General features: G+C 50.0%; 1 protein-coding gene across 8 annotated transcripts in view; it reads left to right on the forward strand.

Moving 5' to 3' along the window:
- The first annotated feature begins 4,424 nt into the window (after nucleotides 1-4,424).
- PTPRS (protein tyrosine phosphatase receptor type S) overlaps nucleotides 4,425-21,093 on the forward strand; it is a 99,765-nt gene continuing 83,096 nt past the window's right edge. For all 8 annotated transcript variants that reach the window (XM_059831676.1, XM_059831674.1, XM_059831677.1 and 5 more), the window contains exon 1: nucleotides 4,425-4,554. In XM_059831676.1, the coding sequence (XP_059687659.1) occupies nucleotides 4,467-4,554 (88 nt within the window). In that variant the 5' untranslated portion in view covers nucleotides 4,425-4,466. The remainder of the gene's footprint in view (nucleotides 4,555-21,093) is intronic.

Here is a 21,093-nt window from a genome sequence, read left to right on the forward strand (position 1 = left end):
CTTTCTTTAAAGAGGTTGCTGGGAGGAAATGAAGTGACCCACTGACCTTTGTTAATACACAGCACAAACTAAGCCGGTGCTGCTGGAAGGAAAAGAGACCTCAGTGCAGCCCTCTGCCTGCAAGGTGTTTGCTTCGATTGATATGTCTAATGGGAGTAATTCTCCCGCAGCAGCTACTGCAAATGAAGATGTTTAATCATCTGCTAGATCTGTGTGGAACTTTTTGCAGAGAATTTCTTTAAAATCGCCCTTCTCCTTTTCGCATGTGGGTGAAACAGAAGAGAAGCCCAAATGCTTTTTTGTGACATTTTGCCAAGTTGTTATATTCTAATGAATCTGAAATGAAGGCATGATCCCTCCCCCCTGGATTTTTTCTAAAGGCAGAGCAAACGTTTCAATCACCGGCTCCATGGTGGCTAAGAAAAAGTAACAAGTGGCAAAATACCTGCATAGCTGTGACCCATCCCAATGTCTATAACTGTGCAGACGCTGGTTTTTAGCAGCATTTCCCACAGGCTTCCTCTTTAAGCAGCAGGGACCAAGCTAGCCAAACTGGTCTGTAGATAAAGCCCCCTCCTCCTATATCCCCTTGGATACCCCAAGTAGCTTAAGGGAGTTAGAAGTCCAGCACCCTCTGAAATGGGAGTTACTGGGAGGAAAATCTTCAAAAGCATCTTAGCGACTTAGGTTAAGTCCCTTTGACTCTCAATGGAACTTAAGCTCTTAAGAAATGTAGGTGCTTTTGAGCATTTTACCCTTTGTGCTTAGCACCCTTGGAGGGTCCCTGGAGATCCCTAGGTCAGTACTGGCTGGAGGAGCCGCAACGGGAGGCTGCTTCTTGCCAACGCTTCTCAGTTGTATTCATTTTAATAATACTTTTCAAGACCCTGTGCTCAGCGCTTACGAGATGCACACATGTACATACTTAGAGCTAGAAATCAGGCAGCGCACAAGAATGAATGCCGTGCAGGAGCTCTTTTACTGTAAGAATTAATCTTATTCCTGAAATGTGACCATATCTAGCACAAATCTGACCCCATTGGGGGCCATGGCTTCACTTAATTGCATTCTTTAGCAAGGATTGAGGTCTATTAGGTGGTTTGCTTGTGTTGCAGGAGATCCTGTGCCAGAGGATTTAGTGAGGGTTTGCAGGTCTGTGGAGCAGTGCAGGAAAACTGCTGTTACGTTTACTTACATGGTGCCAGGAGCTTGGCTGGGTGCTCAGCAAACAGGCAGGAGGAGTGGTGCAAACCTGCTTCAAAGAGCATAGACAAGGTAAGCTGCACAGATGCAGAGGAGGGGAGAGGATGGGTGATGAAACCCTTGTGATTTGAGCATTCATCAAAGCAATTCCCACTTGAATTCAGGGCAGGAGAGCCTTGTTGCATGGTAGCTGGGTTTCCGAATGTTGCGTGTTCTGCATTGGAGGCAGGAATTGTGCAGTGGATGAGAGTCTGTTTCCACTCTCCCTATTGCCAGGGTGCTACCAAGAAAGCAGAGCAAACGCCTGTCCCAGTCTCTCCTTGATATCCGCAGGGGAACCAGGTGGGTGCACATCTTGCTGTCCTGAAAATCCCGTGTCCAGGGAGAGACAGCCAGTGACGTACCTGCTCTGAAGGATGAGTTGCTGGATTGAAGTTGACATGTCCTAATATCTCTGCCAGCACTTTCTGTCTCCGTCAAGGGCTTGGGAAGCACATTAGCACTGGAGCGGAAGTGTCACCCTCTGGCATCTCCTTCTCTAATCTTGGAGCAGTTGCTATATCCCCTTTACCAGACCTTCTCTATCGGAGCCCATTATATGGCATGAAAAGCCATGCTAGATGTGGGAGAGCGGCGCTGCCAGGCTCCACTCTTTGGGGGAGGTGGAACGTTTCCCTGACATGCCTGCATTTGGCCCCATCGCTGGGGGCACTTTGGGGGCATGCTGCATGGGCGAGCACAGCCTCTTGGCTGCTCTGAGCTGTGGAAAGTTGCTGGTGCCACATTTGGAGAGCAGACAGGGCTCAAGGAGGTGTTTGGTGGCATTTACTGGGACTGTGGGGGAGGATATTGCTCTGATAAAGTAAAACAAGAGTTTCTGAAATGCTGGCTGAGCTAGCCTTTTTTTTAATATAGAGAACTAAAATGGTTGGGAGGATGCTTGCTCTCTCCAGCTCCTGCCCTCTCCCCCTCCAGCCTCGCTAGTGGGAACTAGGAGCTGCACTACTGAAGCAGGGAGAAGGGAGAGCCAGCAAACAGCAACTCGGTTCCATTTGTTGTGCTGGCATTGATACCACATCCCCAGTTTAATTAATAGTTACCATCGCAGCTATTCATAATGTTCCTGGTCTCTGCTCGCCTCTGACAACAACAAAAGAAACCCCAATGCGTTCTTCTGCACCCTGGAACCCTGTGAAACCCCCGTTAAGTCTGGCTGGAGCCTCTATGTGTTTCTCTAAGTGTGTCTAGAACAAACATTTGAAGAGATTCCCAGTGGTATAATCCAGATTTTTTCTCTCTTTTGTGAGAGCATCGGTATTTATGCTCCGTTTTCACAAGCCAGCACTGAAGCACGATGGATCTAGACTAGCACAGAGCACACAGCAGAGGCTTTGTAATCCTCAAAGTGCAAGTCCAAAGCTTCTTTCTGAAAAGTTGCTCTTTAGGGCTGAGTACATATGGGGACTTCTTGTTTATCCTGGCTTTTCTTTTAATTCTTTACAGTTCAGCCTTGGAGAGTTAATGGGACAGAAAAAGATTAAAATGCCCTTTCACACTGCCTGTCCTGATGGTCTCATACCCTGATGTGTATCAGAAAGCTTAAGCAACCTCACTATCCCCTTAGTCCTTTTAAAGCCTTTGATTGCTGTACAGTATCTCCCACTTGGCTTTTCTCCAAAAGGTGATAAACCCCGTTTTTGATTTTTAATTGGGGTAACTGATAGCAGGAAGGAATCTGTAGAGCTCTGAGTGCATCCTTCACACAACTCTGGCCCATTATTCTGGTGATCAGAGCCTGTCTGATGGAGGAACCTCTTAGCCGCTGACCTTACGAGGAGGTTGTGGCTGCAGTTTTCACTGTCTCTTTCCTCTATTTTCAGCCCTTCTGGGGCAAAGCTCTCCTCTCTGACTGAAGGAAGCGTTTACTAGCATTGACACACAGGACTGGGGTAGTTGCTAAGAATACAGCTCCCTTAATGCCATTCCAGCTTTGCAAAGGGATCAGGATAAAGCTGTAAGCAGGCAGCTCCGTTTGGAGCCAGGAGTTGTCTCCATGGAAATGCGCCGGCAGGGTAAGGGGAGCAGGCTGGTGCTGAGCTTGCTTTCCCCTGTCGCAGCCGTGCTAATATGCCAGTGCTGTCCTGCAGCCACGTTCTGCCACATCCAGGGCAGAAGCAGTCAGGAGAAAATCTCTCCCGCGTCCTTTGGAGGTTGTGTTTGCTTGCTGTGCCTTTTGGTCCGTCAGGATCACCTGTGGTACCTCCTGCTTCAGGCTTTTTCTCTTCCAGTTTTGTGTTAGCTCAGTAACGCAGTTCCTCCATGTGTTGCAGGTGGGGAAACTGAGGCACCGAGTGGGGCAGGGACTCTTAGTCATGCAGAATAGCTGCTGTAATCCCAGCCCTGGTAAGAAGCCTGGGAGGCTCGCTAGCATGCATTTGCCGTCCAAAAGGGGCTCTGGGACATCCACGGTGTTGCCGGGGCAGAGGTTCAGGCTTGCTGTGTTGGGGTGAGTGCTGTGCTGCACAGAGCCTGCCTGGGCAGGAGAGAAATCTCTCCCCAAACTGCCCATATCCTCAGCAAACAAAAGGGGACACATCTCCTGCTTCATCTTCCCTCTTGTGGGGGATTTTTTTTCTTCCTTCCTGGGTTTTTCATGTGTGAGGTTCCAGTTTTTCTTCCCCTGCCCTGCGCTTTTGTGGAAAAATCGCCCTTTAAGAGGGTCCCTAGGCCCTGTCGGGTCAGATCCCTTCACACCTCATTGCTCGTGTGCTGCTCGGCCAGCGCTGCCTTTCTCCCGTGTTGGGGAGGGGAGAGAAGCCGACGGGTGTTAAACTTTAAACACGGGCTCTGCGCTGTTGGTGCCTCCTGATCACGCTTCTCTTTCTTGCGCCGTTCCCTCCCTTTGTGTGAGTGCATGCATGGAAATTCACCATTACCTGCCGAGACTGGAGCAGGCTAGTGTCGTGCCCCCACCAGTCTGCTTGGCGATGGAGCTGGCCGAGTCCTTGGTGGCATCAAGGCGAAGGGCTGCCTGGCCTTCCTGCAGGGACTGCGTGCAGCAATCGCTTTCTCGGGACCCCGCTGCCTCTTGGGGCTCTGTTCAGCTGCTCCCTCCCTCTGCGATGTCGGCTGCCCTCCTTCCTCTCTCTAAGCGCTCTCCCCTTTGCATTTGTGCATCCGCAGGTGCTGACAACACTGGGGAGACGCTGTGAGTCCTGCTGACCCGGAGCCTTCCCGGCTGGGGCCGAAGGCCGTTGCAGAGGATGAGGATCCTTCCCAGCCCTGGGATGTCTTCGCTGGTCTCCCTCGTGAACCTCCTCTCTGTGCTGCTGATAGGCTGCGTAGCTGAAAGTAAGTGACTCTGCTGTCCCCCTGCCCCTTTTTTCCCCCCGTGCTTCACCTCCCCTGGAGAAGGACAGCAGGAGCAGGCTTTAGTGCTTAGAGCCAGCAAACGTATCCCCACCTTTTTAGCATGAATGAAGTGCTCAGTACCTGATCACGTGTCTTAATTTTCCAGCATCTTTAGCTTTCCACCAGTGCCTTCCTGTTGGTCCCAGTCCCACCTTAGAGGGACATTATAGGGCAGCTAGGTCCTTGCAGCCTGCTTTGAATCCCAGGTTGCCCCTTAGACTGCCAAAGAGCTGGAGAGAAGGGGAGGGAACTGCCTGACAGCTCTTGCCGGAGCCTTCCTCCCCTTTCTTCTGGCCCCGTCTCCACCCAGCTCGCCCATATTGTCCTCTCCTGCTCTTGCCTTTCAGGCATCTGTCAGACACTAGTGACCGTTGTCATGTTACTCACTGGGGCTGGATTCAAAACAGCATCCGAAGAAAGAGTATTATGTTTCTTCTTCCCCTGAGTGAACCAGTTCCAGTTTAACACAATTTTTATCTTTGCTTCCTTTCAATTCTTGCTTTAAAAAATGAAAAGGGGAAGGGAAAAAAAAAAAAGTTAAAATCTTCAGCGACTTGAGTGTAATGTTCCTTCGACATGAAGGCTGATCGCTCGGGATCAGTGGGGAATAGACTCTTCCAAGCTGATTGAATTATGACTTTTTTTTCCTCCCCAGCAAAGCTGCTTGAAGCTGGTGAGAGGGCTGCTCTGGTCAGCGTAGCCCTTGACAGCTTTTAATGTAATCGCTTCGTTATCAGGGTTTATTAAGATGACGCAGTCACTGGGGATTGAATGGATCCTCGACCTTTTGTTGCTGGGAGATTTTTCTTGAACAGTCCTTTCTCTCTTCTCTGCAGTAGGCAAGTGGGGATATGTTTGCCCTTGCTTCACTCCTGAGTTTTGTTACATTCGTGCTTAGGCCCTCTTTGCAGGGAGAAACATTCATGTGCAGAAAGATAATGTTTCCTTTTGTTCTTTTTCATTTAATAAGCCTGGGAAGTGAGCTGGGCTCTGGGAGGTTCACTATAGGGCCACTTTTTGGTGTGTGGCTGTGGGTCAGTCTGTACCTCAGGTGGTGCCGCTGGTGTTCATAAAGACATACCCAAGCTTCAGCTTGAGCTGCCTGTCTTGAGTAGCAGGAACAGTGCGGTGTTCGGCAGCAAGGAACCTGGCATGAGCCTTTTGCCCAAGTATTTATCCAGGGTCCTGCTTGGATGTTGCAGCCGATGCTCTTGTAGGTTCTTTATGAGCACCCAGGGTAGATGGTTAAAGCTAGCTGCTGTGTTCCACCTGGGCTCAGGGCGGCCTTGTTGGCTTGTGAAAGTGGGCACTGGTGGTAGGTAGGCTGCTACCTGCATTGGCTCCTGCAAAAGCAGGAGACTGCAAGCAGAAATCTCCATTCCTGGCTCTTTGTGCTGTAGAGTCAGGAGAGGAGGGGATGCTTATAGTGGAAAATCCAGTGTGAGGGCTCCAAAGTCCCATTCCTGCCACTGGTTTGCTGTAACACTCCTGGCCAAATCGCTTTGTCCTCTTGTTTTCAAAGCAGGCAATGCAGCTTTGCGGGTGCAGATGGAGAGTTCATGTGTGTGCAAGTGCCTCTCCGTATGAGCAAAGCCCTGATTCATCTATTGTGATGTCCGAGTGCCTGTGAAAACTGGGGTCCTTTTTTTAAGTGTACACCAAGCCCTGTGCGCTCACTGCTGGGAGTGGGCACTCTGCAGAATCGGGGCTTCTCAAAATCATGGCTATGTGACTCCAGTTTTTCTGTGGTTTTGGTTTTCCTGGGAAGAAACGAGCATCCTGTCTGTCCCTGTCTTCTGTGGGGTGAGATTTGCTCAGAGATTTCAGCAGAGCTGGGAGATCCCACATGCTGACTGCTATGAAGCACTTTTGGTGGAGATGTGCCCCCAGGAAGGGCTGATGCTGATCAGACACAGAAGGCACCAGTTGCATGGCCCAAGCCCTGCTGAAATCTGTCACTGCTCAGCAGACACCTTGCTGCTAGCAGCCAAGTTTCTCTCTCCTGTAGCTCTGCAGTGTCCTTGGATCCTGAACTGTGAGGTTTTGTGCTTTTTTTCCTCTTGCTGCTCACAGATGTATGTAAGGGAACTTTGCAGGTTGCAGGACGCGGTGTCCAAGGTGGGGCTGCGCTCACCCGCTTTATGTGCAGATGAAGTTGGGCTAGGTGTTGTCTCTTCTCCTAAGCTGGAGAGCATGCCAGCATCTCCCTGACCTGTTTGTCCTTGGGGATGCTCCCCATTACGTGCCGCTTGTTTAAATTGCTCTGCGGCTGTTGCTGTCTGCCTGGTGATGATGAGTTGATAGCTCCTGATTTTGGAGGGGCTGCTGAATTCTGCCTGGAGAGGCCTGGCCTGTGCCAGGCCAGTCAGTAGCATCCGAGCCAGTCTGCGATGCTCCCCACTGAGGCATGCAAACAGCAAACAGCTTTGTCTGTCACAACTGCAGAGACTGTGTCAGGAGCTGTCACTCTGTTCTGACAATGTCCTCTCCCATCAGATGGCCCTGGGCTCTGTCACACTGCCTCTCGCGTAATCCTTTGGCTGGCATCCATTTGGCTGGCGCTTGCCATGATGCTGACCCGATTTCCTGCCCTAATTCACCCGAGGGGCTGCCAAGGCCTTGCAGCCCCCAGGGCGAGCGATGCCAGGCAGCGCTGGGGTGGTGCCCCTGCTGCGGTGGGAAGCCCACATCGCAGGTGGGAAACCCCCGGGACTCAGGTAGGAAAGCCCCGGGACGCCGGCTCTTGGAGGGCACCATCTTCCCAACTTCGCAGGGGAATGGCTCCCCTTGCAGCAACGCGTGGGGCTGAAAGCTTGAACTTGCCTCCTCTTCCAGCGCAGCGCTGGAGGAGCTGTGGCCTCTGCAATCAAAGGACCATTAAAATACTTCCCTTGTTTCCTAGGCTAATTGATCTCAGTCAGTGATTTAAATCTATGGCAGGAACATTCTATTTAAAGGAGACTGCTATTTAAATTAAAAAACCAAAGCACCACACTGCTTTCTGCCTGCTGTTCTTCCTTGTGAAGCTGAAGAGGATAATAATTGAAAGGTATAAAGCAGACCTGTTTCTTCCCTTTTTCTTTGGTTGCTTACGGACACTTTTCTTTGTTTCTTCTGTATCGTCAAGGGCAGCCATAGAACTGCAAATTGCTAACTCCATGATTATTTTTTGATGGCCTCTCTTTAAATTTTGTTAAGAATTTAGCTGCTTGTATGAGTAACATTAATTGGCATTACTGCAGTGAGTTAGGGGAGGCCTTCCCCAAGAGCTGCGCCCTGATGTGCCGCACAGCCAAAGAGGTGTGTCTCGTGCCCCTTAGAGCTGATAGAAATCCAGACAGCACAGACAGGCAGATGAGGTCTGGATATGGGTCCGGGGAGGGGAATAGTTTCCCAAATAGCTGACGTACCTGGGCACAGAACCAAGCCTTGCTGTTTCCCGGTCATGCCCCCAGCCCGAGTCATAAAATCTCTGCAGCGAGCACCTTAAAACATCTAATTTTGTGCATACGTAAAATCAGCCTCGTCTCGCTGGCTGTAGCTGGGCAGGATGTTTTCCTGCCTGCGCTGTGCAGAGTGCAGCTGCATTTGAGCGGGGCTTAGGGCAGTGGTCAGGTACTCCTGCCCTCCTGTGCTACCCGAAGGAACAACGTGCCCGCTTTAAGTGCTCCTCAGTTGCAGATAAAAAGCCACTTACTGTATAGAAACGTGGTAATTTTTATAACTGAAATCAGCACGCTCGCTGTTTTCAAGTGGATTTTTCCCATTGATTAAACCTTTGCGTTTTACAATAGTGCTTTGCTAATTGGTACTTTGCATACACAGAAGGCTGGTGTGTGGCTCTCTCCACCCCAGCAAAGATTTAATAGCAGATGCAGTAGCGAACATTACTTATTACTTAGGTTTCCTTTCTTTTGTAAATCACGTTATAGAGCGCTTACTAGCACACTTTGAAGTATTACCATAAATAATTAAATCTAAATTGCAATTGACAAAATAAAAGAATAAAGCCCCTTTTATGATGCATTACCCTGGCTTTCTTCCCTTTTAATTGCCCTTGCTCCATCGTTCATTTGCAGAACACAGTAATTCATGCCGGGCGCATGTGTGTGGGGGGCTCTTGCGCTCCACGAGCTGCCATGCATCCGTGGAGGCTGGCAGCAGATGGCAGCAAGGGTCGCACCACGCATGCGGGGCTTGCCGAGAGGATGGGAAACATGTGCGGTGGGTTGGAAGAGGAGCTGGTGTAGGTCCATGTCCAGGCTGACAAAGTGGCAGTGCATTTCGGGAGCTGGTGCGATGAAAAAAGGTGCGTGGAACGTGCGTGCTCCGTGCCGCGGGAGGTAGGAGCTGGTGGCTGGCAGCACGGCTCGTCTCACTGAGATCCAGATCACAGCGACTTACAGGTGTGCCTGACTCCTCTCCTCTGACTGGTCCCTCCCATCCTCTTATCCATAGAGGATTAGCCTCTGCAGCAGAGCTCACAGCTCTTAGCTCTGGAGGTCCTAGCTTTGATCTGTTGTAGGCCAAGACAGCAGTTGTCAGATAAGATGGTAGTAAAAATCAAGGAAGCTCCATCTTAGGACTTGATAGACATGTTAAAACAACATCAGTGGGAAGTGAATCTCCACTGTGAGAGAAAGCTGCTCCATTTATAAGTGTTTAAGACTGATTCGTGACAACGCAACAGCGCTGTCCCGAGCGAAGGAAGATGTCGAAATGCGGTGAGGCTGAATTGCCCCGCAAGCAATTCGGGTACATGACAGTGTACCTGCTGGGGGACGAGGAGCTGGGGGAATGCTGCAGAAAGCCTTTTTCCCCTTGGTGGGTGCGGGCTGGAGGGGTAGCAGAAGTTAAGGTGGGGACATACAGGAGGTTGTGTGATCGGTTGGTAGGCGGTGGAGTTTCTGCTTGGTGTTGCACATTGTTCCTTCAGTGAGTAGAGTCTAGCGGTGTGCAAGAGGAGGCAGCATCTGAAGTGTGTCCTCCCAGAAGGCAGAGAGCCCTGCTTCCCTCCCCCGGATCCACTTGCTGCTTGTGTTCCCCGTGCACCAGTTGCCTTTGTAGGCAAGGAGATACCTTGTTGTCCTTGTTCCTGAATCGCCCTTTCCTTTGTCGCCTTCTCTGTCTGCCAGCTGCGAATCCAGCCTGTGGTTGCTGAGGGTTCTGGACTAGTTGTTGTCCCACTCAAGGACACCGAATTAAGCTTCTGTGTCACCTTGTTTAAGTGCCTGATTAAATTAAACCTTGCCTGCCTGGATCGAGTAACGTATCTCTTTTTTTTTTCTTTTTTTTTTTGTCTTTTCTTTTTCTTCAGATAACTCAAATTGGAAAGTTTGTGTCTTCTGTAGGACCAGGAGAGGAAATAAATCATCTTTTGAAAGAGCTTCCTTGGGGGCAGGGGAGGCTGTCATCTCCCAGGTCTCAGCTGTGCCCCACACTGCAAATGCTTATTAGATTAATCTCTGCTGAGGAGCACCTGGGGACAGCAGCAGCCACGGGTGTTTGGGATCCAGTCATGGGTGTCTGCTGGTAAAGGGTCTTTTCCCAACCAGAGGTTCTTGCTGCTCAGCTTCGTTAGATGGCTAAGTTAGGGGAAAAGAGCATCTGTTCGCTGTGTAAATAAGCAGCTTGTGTGAAAATGTCATCTACATAGTATTAGTGATAGAGAAAATGTATGTCTTCACCATACCTGGATGCCAAAACCAGAGCTTTTATTCTGAGTCAGGCTTCACCAGGAAGCCAATACTCACTTCTTTGTGACTTTCCCCTTTGGGTGTCCTTTTCACCCAGACAGTTCTTGCACGTGCTGCCGGGAAGGACAGGATCTTTTTGGTATCTCACCGAGACCCTGGGTCACATCAGCTTTTCATCTGTCTGCCGAGGTCTGTGTGGTTGTGACTTTCCAAGACCAACTAGATATGAATCTCCTGGGTCACTAAAGGGAATCTGCAAGGGTATTCCCACCCTTTTTGTGGCCTGGCAAGCCCAATATTATTCTTAGAAGGCAAAGCAGAGTGTTTTTCAAGGACGCCCAACCAGAGGAATGTCGTTCTTTAGTGTGCGTGGGATGGAATCTGGGCTCAAGCTGGCCTGTGAGACACAATCTCCAAAGAACAGTTTTATTTACTCTGTGCCACTCTTCCCCTCCAGTCAAGGATGTTCTCTTGCAACATAATTGGTCCCAGTTCCCACCTTAGAAAGCTGTGATGTTCTCTGCACTGCAGCTGCCTTTAAATTTTTGGGATTGTTAAAGTTCATGAAAACAGTCACGTTTTATGCCATCTGCTGCATGTGGTGGAGTTAAGCATCATACCGGCTGCGGGCCGGATACTGGATCAGGGGTCAGGAGCGTCCTCACTCTGTGCCTGCACCTTCTGAACCCTCCTTCCCTCCTTTTGCTTGTCTAGATTTGCTTTTTTGAGCAAGGACTTCTCTTGCCGTGTTGTTGTCCGGTGTAATTAGTCTCAGTCTTGATTTGGGGTTCTCATCCTGCAAACGCCAAATAGTCATGTTACGGTTTGGCAGAGGAGCTGCCTATTCCGTCCAAGGGCACAGCAGATAACAGCGTGACTATGGAAGAGATCATAGCTAACCTAGACCTGAAGGTTGCCAGGAGAGAGCATTATAAATATATTTTGGACGTTTACTGCTAAGACTTTGAAAGGGGATATTGCAATGAATGATTTGAACAGTTGACATGAAGGAGTATGGATTGACCTGTTCTCACAGTATCGTTGCGTAGAGAATTTTTAGCATGTCCCATCTTGCTTGTTGCAGATGTGAAACATTGCTGTTTCATACGAGGTTGGTTAAAACCAGTGCCGCTAGTTTCATCTGTAATGCACAGAATAATTTCTGTTTCCTTTTGAGGCCAAGAGGAAAAGCAAAGCTTTAAAAAAGAGAAAAATAAATAGAAGGAGCTGCAAGTGGTTTAGCATTCCACAAAGTTTCTCCGAGTCCTCCAAACCTTTAATTGACTCAGGAGCATAAAATTGAGAAGGGAAGAGAGGGAGAGAGCGTGTGGAGTGGCGCAAGCGATTTGAATAATTTATTGTCCTTTGAAGTTGCAAGAGAAATTTCAGCTGCCTTGGGGAGTAATTTCTCCCCATTCTGAAAGGGTTTCTCCTTATTTTAAACTCATTCAGAGGATGATAGTTTTGCGTTTTCTGCATAATTAATGAGCATAACTCCCCCCCACTCTCACACAACCTCTGAAGAGTGGTGGGGTGATGAAACTTGGTGGTTTTTTAATTAATAAAGTCAAATTAATTTGGCTATGTCCTCTTCCTCCGTCACCTCCGTTAGAATTCGTGGATTTATTCATAAATTAGTATGAGTTAAGAGTGCCAACACTTACAAATCTTTAGCCTGGACTTTGATTTGTTTGAATGAATTTCTAAAAAGACAGGGTAGGGTTTTTTCAGTTCGGCTATTAATGATCACCTTGAGACTGGCTCTCTTGTGATCACCCAGTGAGCCAGGAAGATCCTTCAGCTCTCGTTTTTCTTTGTCTATCTGCGTGGGTAGGATCTGTTTGGTTTTGAGGGCTTTCTGTGGGATTTTTTTCTTTGTGACTGCTATGATACTCTCCTTTCCTTATAAAATCTGCTAATTGTGGTTAATTCCAGTAGCTGCCACTTGAGGGACTGCCTTCACCTGAAAGGGGAAGGCATCTTCTGCCCTGGTGCCTGGAGGGGCTGCATCACAGCCTTCTGATAAGAAGCCATCCCTTGCATCTCTTGGCAGGTGTCAAACACAAACAGAAACCTGTCCTACTAAAAGAAAAGCTCACCCTCCCCAATTACTGCCTTTGATAGAAGAATTTAAGGGGTCCTTGCTGCGGCTTTTCCATGTTTCCATTTCTCTCACGCTCATGTTGCACTGTTTTTCTGGCTCACTGAATCTCTAGTTATCCCAAAGCTGAATTTATTAGGTTCCCACTGCTGTCAGTTTTCAGCACTGTTGTTGGATTCTCCCTTTTTTTCTTCTTTTGTGTTGATGTGCCCACTACAAATCTGAATGATGAGTATTGTGGTTCAGAGACAGAAATTGTAATGACTCGTGTGGTAGGAGTCGAAGTTCATGATTGCTAAAGGTTGTGTTCATCCATTAGTCATGGCTTTATTAGAATTTGGTTTCTTGTTCTCAAGATCTCCCATCCTGAGCTCCCTTGACATCCCAGTCCCAATAATGATGAGCAGTACAAGCTCACAATATACTGCTGAGATCCAGGGTAGGGTGTTTCAAGCTTGTATACCCAGAATCTCCTTTTCTTCAATGGAAAATGTGGGCTGAAGTCTCTTACCAGAGGTCATACAGAAATGATGCAACAAGCTTTTAAAAATACCTGAAATTCTGTGCTCTAGGAATTGTACCTTGCCCTTTTCCTGTAGACCGGGAGACTTCCTCTGTTGGCTGAAAGAAAGAAGCAGACAACAGCTAGTAAGTGGAACTAATGTAGCTATTATTTACACGAGTAAAAGAACAGAGTTTTATCAGATGATACTTTATTTAGCTGATGTGCCTTTCAGCCCCAAATGATCCCTACGTGCCTGTATTAGCTAGCAAATCTTGATTGGGATCATTCAACTACTGTAGTGCTGCAGCCCCTTCTGAGCTGGCGATGCAAGGCAGGGGACCTAGCTACGTGTTTACGTTTTGCAAAGGTCTTTGTCATATCACTGAACCAAGGATCAGAACTGATCTCCCTGATCGCATCCTTGGGGCTTCTAGCACTGCGCTTTCTCTGAAAGACCATGAGATGCAGAAGCTCGTAGCAGTTTGTTTTCCCCATTGCTTCTGAGTCTGCTGTCACTTTTCAGTGGCTGAGGACCTCTGCTGAGCTGTGTTAAGATGGCATGGCCCCCTGGGAGTTGGGATCCTTGCTCGATAAGCTTTTTCTTCTTTCGGGCTTGTCCCATAGGAGGTGGGTTTTCATGTTCTGGTATCCCCCATAGACTCTGAATCTTCAGTGACTCAAACAGAGCAGTGGCAGTTGAGTAAAGAGCCGAGTCCTTTCTAGCTGTGTCTTTTCTGGGTAGGGGGTGAATCGAGCTTCTCCGAGATGCCAATATCGATGACACGGCTGGAGTAGAAGCTATCCTAGCAACATGGCAAGGGGAGGGAGAGCTCCCTGCCTTAAGCTTCTGATTGCAAACAATCTGGGATTGCTGTCATGACATTGATGGACGAGGGGCCCTCATTAAATTGCCAGGATAGCTCCTTGGGTTTTTTGCTCTTGCTCTGCTCTGGGTTATTATGCCTTGTTATAGGACTTGTGGACAAATATGGAATGAGATGTTGTTACAGTTGATTGAAAGCACTTGTGTACCCCCAGGGTCCTGAGGCTGCATGTGCTCCTACGCTTGCTGGCCCTGCAGCAGCTGATCCCAGGGCTGCCATCTTACATGACAGCATTGCTTGTCTGCTTCAGCTCTTGCTGGTCACCAGGAGCGACTTTCTTCCTGGCATTGTGTTGTAGTGCCTGAAGGTAAACGAGAATCCTGGCCAGAGGTCCATCTGCATTACCACCTACTTGTGCCCTTGCCCTTCAGTTTGATTTGTACCAGGGAGGGAGGGTGGAACCGCCCTGTGCTGGGTGCAGGCAGTAAGCAGAGAGAAGCGGTTAGTAGACCTGAAGCACACTCCATCTGAATTGGTAAGAGAAGGGAGGTGGGGAAACTGAGGTACGGGAAGAGGATATTTGTGGAGTGGGGCCACAGAATGCACTGAAAAGCAGACTCAGTCTTGTATCTTCTAGATCACATTCCCTCATGCACATATTCCACATGCTGCTAAATGCTGCCTCTTTTCATCCTTTCTTGCCTTATGTGCAGAGTCCCATTCTGATGCTGGGCACCAGCTGCCTGCCGCGTTTGCTGTCCTTTACTGCCAAACTACAGATGCCTTCACCCCCAGTGTTAATCCCCTATTTCTCATTCATTAAACTGAATCCCACATGGTGCTGCAGGCTTCCGCCACGCCACAGCTCTCGCAGGAAGGGTAGTCTCTAGTCTGTGCAGGCTATGTGGTATGAGGTATCAGATACCAGTTTTCCTGTGCTAGGGAGGGAGGGAAGAAGAAGGTCCAGAACACCATCCCACTCCCTGTAGAACAGAGACAGCTCTCTGTCCTGTCCTGTAGAGCAGTATGCATCCTGTATATCCGTATTGTTACAATGTGCCCTATACTTTTGCATAAATCACAGCTGGAAGAATGTTTTCCTTGGCTGTATGAGGGTGCCAGTCACTAGGGCTGGGACTGATCTGTGGCAGTGGCAGATACCCTTTGCGCTATGGGGAAGGATAGATTCTTTCCATACATACGGATGTACGATGGTTGCCTGGAGAAGCCCTGCTGAAACTGGATGACTTCATACTAGCTGCTGTTCCCATGCGATAAGGCACGGTCCCATCCCTGAAAACTAGCAGTTTAAATAGACCAGAAGGAGGGATTATGCTTCCCCTCCAGCAGGCAGGATAACGTGGTTTTTCTCACCTTGGAGTGTCAGAACTAGGAATAGATCTTTGGTAGCCTCAGTCTCATCCTGCCTCCACTGCTGCAGGCTCGTACCTCCTCTTCCAAAGGGTCTGTATCTGAGTGCATTGCAAATAGGAGCCTGAAGGCTGTATGGATGTGCTAGATCCCCAACATTACAAGCCTCATGGCAAGAATGGCTTGGCATGGTGCTGGCTATGAAGGGTCTGCTGCCTCATCCTGGCGGAGGAGAAAGGTGGGAGCTGGCAGCACAGGCAGGCGTCAGAAAGGAGCAAGTGTTGGGGCTGTTGGACAGCCAGTGTAATAAAGGTGTATGAAACGAGTTCTTGATCTTGCTCACCCATTTTCTGCTTGTGTTAAATCCTGTGCTGGGTCGCATCCTTCACTGCCGTCCTTCCTTCTCTGGGACCTCGCAAGAAAGGAGAGGGGGTAATCTTTCAAGTGACATTGCCCCGTGTCCAACAGGGGAAAAGCCTGCATTCACCTATGTATAGCCCAGCTTTTCTGAGTCAGGTAAGGGCTTTGGTGGATCAGCAGCAGGGGAATAGCAAGGTGGAAGTATTTCACTTCTAAATAAATGTCCTCGATCTTTTTTTACCCTCCTTTCCCCAACCTTGCCAGTCCCATCTCCCTGAAGGGAGCCAAGAGCTGCTGACAGTAAGAGGAAGTCTCAGTCTGAAGCCTATAATTATCCTGTCTGCCTTCCCAGAAAAGGCCAGTTGGGGAGTGAGCGTGCTTCTGTTTCATGGACGAGCCCTGCGTTCTGCTGCCTCCCCAATTACTGCTTAATGGACTTTTTATGATGATAAGACGACTGGGTTGGGGAGAAGTTATTGACAGGGAAATGGAATATAATTCACTCCCTGTTTGTTTGTTCTGTCAGAAAACCCTCATTTTAATTTTATTTGTGAGGCACTGAGAAACAGCCCTTGGAAAAAAAGTGCAAAATCTGTCAGTAAAACCCTGGGTTTCAAGGGGACCCGAGTCTCTGCAGGACCTCTCTAAGGGGTGTTTTCAATCTTGTTGAGTGTCTCCATAGAGACCCTCCCCACAGCCAGCATCAGTCCTGCTCCCAGTTTGCAGCTCTCACTCCTCTCATGAAGAAAAATGTAAATTATGGAGCCGTCTTTCTTGCCTCTACCCCTCTTGCAAGCTCCCCCGCTCCCTAATGCCGCTGCTTTGAAATACGTACCCATTCCAAACATCGCATTCTTGCTCCCCACTCTCCATCTGTCTCAAATTTGGCTGCTCTCTCCTGTTTTCATCTGCTCCGTGGTTTGTCTCCTCTATCTAATCTTCACTTCCTTGCTCTGGCTCTGAACACCTCCCTCCTCTCCATCTTGCTCCAGTTCTCTTGCATTTTTCCTGTTGATCTCTTCTCTCCTTATCCCCACTGATTTTCCCATCCTTTCTACCCTCTGCTCCCCTCTTTAGCTCCCCCATTCATTGGTGTGACAAAGCTGTTCCTCTGCTCCTCTGGCCGTGCCTCCCAGGCTGTCCCCAGCTGCTCAGCGCTCCCATCCCGATCCCTCAGACGCAGGGCATGCAGCTGCTGCATGCGAGCAGACCGCAGCAGCACACGTGTGTAAAACACTGTTTCCTAAACCGGCAAACAGACACTCAGTGCATGGCCGGACCCGGATCTCGCATTCCTGGAGAGGTTTTTAGGAGGGGAGATGAAAGCACTACCACCTAGGGCTGTAGTTGGGGGAGTACCTTATGCTCCTTCTCCAATTGTGAGCCTGTCAGCAGTTGTGGAAAAGGGAGATGGAGTTTCACTAGATCAGCAGAAAGTTTCAGCCCAAAAACCAAAGGGAAGGGGGAGGAGGAAGAGGAGGAGAAGGTGGGGGGTTTAACCCTTTGCATGCCAGAGAGAACGCCATCAGATTCCTTCCTGGTTGCTCTTGAAGTTAGTGAGGGGTGAGAAATAATGAAGAGGAGATGTCCCCGTTCAAGCTAACATGACCTGGCTGTTGGGAGATTGCAAAGCTTTTTCTGGCTTTTGGTTTTTATCTTCTTCTCCCACCAAGAAGTACACGTGGAAGAAGGTCTCTGAGTTCTGTCTCTAGTGATATTTTTGTCGTTATTTTCTTTTGCTTGTATTACAGTATTTAGAGGCTGTAGTTGTGCGCAATACCACCTAGGGTGTTGAGTGCTGAACAGATCTGTTCTGAGACCATCCTTTGCTCCAAATTGCTTGTAATGTCTAGACCAAGGCAGGCAGGCAGGCAGGTGTGAGAAATGAGGATTGTCACCTCCGCGCTACATGTGGCAGACTGAGGTGCGGGGAAGGGTGAGTGCCCAAGGTCAGCCAAATGTGCGTCAGAGCCAGAGATCTGAATCCCGAGTATGGGAATCATCTGGAGCCTGGAAGAGCAGATTGGGGTGTGGTAACGCTAACAGCGAAATAACGTTGACCATGAAGGGTTTGATGGTCTCATCTTTTACCTTTGTTCTTGAAAGGTAGAGGTGCATATATGTGTGTGTATGAGGTGCATATATGTGTGTGTATACATACGCACAAAAAGGTATGAATTTTGATCTGTTCAGTATTTTTGAGCTAGGATAAAGGTTGTCATTGGCTAACGTGTCCTGAATCTCTCCTGTAGTGTGGGCACGCTCTGACAGTGGGCAGCTCCGCAGGATAATGTTGGGCTCAGCACCATGGGGCCATTTGTTGAAGGTCAACTGGGAACGGTGGGCAAAAGGACGGCTGCCGTACGCGTTTGGGAACGCTATGATAAGCCGGCCAAATGGCAAGAAAATGGCCTGCCTTCTGTGCTCTTGCTTTTGCTTTAGTTTCTGCGGCAGGTCTGGGGTACAGCTGAGAGCCCCCTCCGTTCCCCAGAGGGGATGATGAGTGTTTATTCACCGATGAAGGAGGAGCTGAAACCCGGCACTTCGCGTGCCGGCGCCGTGGGTCAGCGGGAACGGCGCGTGGGCCTCCACCAGAGCGCTGACAGCGGGGACCAGCGACGCCAAAAATGGAAGCAAAACCTTTTAAAATATGCATTTTGTAGCTGGCTTTCTTTTGTTTCCATGGATTGCTGCTGCTGTGGGCGAGGAGCCCTTTCAGCCGGGCTCACGCTGCTCTCTGTGCTGGGGCCAGATGAAAGAATAAGTGGTTTGTCTTTATTTGTGGTCCATTGTTGAGGGGCTGTCCTGGGGGTGTCGGGAGGGGGCTGCAGAAGTGGGGGTGTTAAGCGCAGAGGTGTATTTTGCCATCTAAAAGCAGCACCGGGTCCCTGCTGTGGGGCTGGAGATGAGGGGAGGGAGCTGGGGCGGGTCGGGGGAAGCAGAGGTGTGGCGGCGCCTCTCTGCAGCCCCCTCAGGGAGAGCCTGCGGCGCGGAGGGACAGCTTGCGCACGCACTGCCCGTTCCTTCCCAAGGCTGAGGCAAACAATACAGTAATGTGGTCAGAGTCTATCCTCTGGCCTTTTCCTTGGTGCCTGTGGGGCAAGACAGGCATGTTACCGTGGCGGTGGCGCCTCCAGGCCTCCCTTGTGGGGAGTGGGTGGAAGGGGACGTGGCGGACATGTTGTCCCTCTCCCTGTGGGAGCAGCTGTCTGCCTGAGACCTGCCCCAAAGCTGGCAGGGAAGGAGGAGCGGTTTAGGTCACAGTTGGGTCTCCCAGCCGTTTTGGCAGCAAAGTGTGTTGGGTCCTCTCTTCCCCCATGGCGGAGAGGTGGAGGGCTGCGTGCTGCCGGCTGGTCCTGTGCCTCTCAGGACTGAGGGTTTTACCTCAAGAGCTTCACGTTGTCGGGCAGGTTCTGGCTGTACGCACGTGCTCACGCAGCCCAGGCTGCAGGGGCAAGGGGCTGTCTTCAGTCTGCTCTTGTTGGCCCATTCCATACGTTTCCCAAATTGTCCCCTATTCCTGAGCCAGCACCAGAGCGTTTTGGCTGAGGGTGGCTGGGAGGATGTTGGGGTATCGATCTGGCAGGCTGGCATGAATTGCTTTGAGAATCAGTTTTGTCTCAGAAAGGCCCAGGGGAGTCAGTGTTTCCCCGCCATGACCTGCCTCTCTCCGTCCCCCCGTTCGGGCTAACCCTGGTCAGCCTTCCCCGAAACCACCCGCAGAGCTGGGAAGTGGGCTGGCGGCTGCCGTACTGGTTTTACACAGCCCTCTGCACCGCCAGGACTTCATTCGACTGCCTTAGCTGAGCCGGTGCCAGTTTTCCCCTCAGCTTTTCAGGCTGTCTCTCCCATTTTGTGGCTGGAGCATACTGGGGTAGTGTGAAGAAAGCTGCTCCTGCCCTGTGGTGGGGTCTGTGAGGCTAAATGCATCCCTGACCTCCTTGTCCCTCCATAAACCCACCTGCAGTGCTGGCGGGAGGGGCAGCCGGCTCAGTCTGGAGACCAGGCTTACGGGAGGCGAGGGAGAAGTATCCGTGGTGCAAGTTCATGACTGCTTTTCCTTTCCCCGCCCCCCCCACACCGCTCCCCTTCAGCTGTCAGCTCAGATACGTTAAACCCATTTGTGCTCCTGCCTCTCTCCCGCCCCTCAAACCACCTCTGGGTTCTCCATCCCTTTCTCTGTCTTTGGCTTTTGATGTTTCAGACAGGCATATGGTGGCCGGCCTGTCTCCCTCGCTCCTCATCCATCACCCGCTATTCACCATGGCAGCAGTTCCTGAGGGACATTTGGGTTTAAAGGGTGAGATGTCCCGTCCTTTTCCCCACTCCTACATCTTTCAAGCTTTCTTGCTGTAGAGCTTCTCAGACTGTTTTGTCATCGGCGTATCATTAGCAGGGAGATGTTGGGGGTTTTTTTTTTTACATTACTGCATTTGAAGAACTTTTTCTGCTTTGGTGTCACATGAAAGGAGGAAGGAAGGAGAGGTGTGGTGAGGCAGCAGCGTTTTCCTCTTCTGTGAGGAAAGCTGCCTTGGTGTGCAGCCCTCGTACGTGGGCATGTCATACCATGCTCCTCTCGTGTCTGTGTCTCGAGGATGAGTAGGAGACCCCACCCTTATCACCTCGCAGCTTCTTCTTGACGTCTGCGTTAGAATTCGCAAAATCCCAGCAGCGAACGTGCGTCATGTCCCTTCTGAACGGATGCCGGCACCACCCATGTTGCTCTAGGCCTGTGCTTCGGAAAGCGAAGCCAACTGGAGGTTGTCTGCATAGGGGTGGCCGGGAGGGTGAGCGCGTGGTCCCATCAGCTGCCCTTGACAGCAGTCGGGGACGCAGGGCAGGAGCAGAGCTGTCTGGAAGGGGTGGCAGAGGTGAGGTGAGAAGGCAGACAGCGTGCGTGCTGATCGTCTTTGCGGATGCAATTACGGAGCACAGGATGGATGGCGAATACGTGTCTCTTCCTTACAGTCTGTGGCAACTATCCAGCGTGTCGCTTGGCCTGGCTGTTGCTTTTGGGAAGTGCGTAGGTGGTGGGCAGGAGTGAAAGGTTCAGTTTGACTTGATGGCTTTCCATTAAGCTGTGGAGAAGAATCACGGGTACGCAGCAGCCATCCGGTCTTCTCAACCTTCTCTCCAGAGACCCAGACCCCGCAGGAAGCCTCTCCTAGTAGGAAAATTCTTTTAAGCTCCAGGTTTTTCCATTCCTGTTTTGATACTGCCAAAAAACCAGGTTCTGCTACTTCGCAAGCAGAGAAAGGGGAAAAAGAAAGACCTCTTGTGACCACTGGACCTTGGTGGAACTCAAAACTCGGTCTTTCCAAGACTGACTTGTTCTTAGCTCTCCATGAGGGAAGATTGGTGAAGTGATATAAAATCTTCTGGATTACAAGTATGTCATCTGGAAAATGCCTTTCTCTGATTTTTGTTTATTTTAAACTGAGGTCCTGCAGTCTTGGCAAATGAGGGGAAACACATAAGCCCCTCTGAGTGGGCTGGTAGTGTTTCACTTTCACATGGCACCTTGTTCCTGCTTTTGGAAGCTTTCAAAGTGCTTTGCAGAGCTGAAGACTGAATTCTATCTGCATGTTTCACTGCAAGCTGGACCTGGCACGGCAGAGCTGT

Source organism: Gavia stellata, chromosome 32, assembly GCF_030936135.1.
Source record: "Gavia stellata isolate bGavSte3 chromosome 32, bGavSte3.hap2, whole genome shotgun sequence".
Taxonomy (NCBI): Eukaryota; Metazoa; Chordata; class Aves; order Gaviiformes; family Gaviidae; genus Gavia; species Gavia stellata.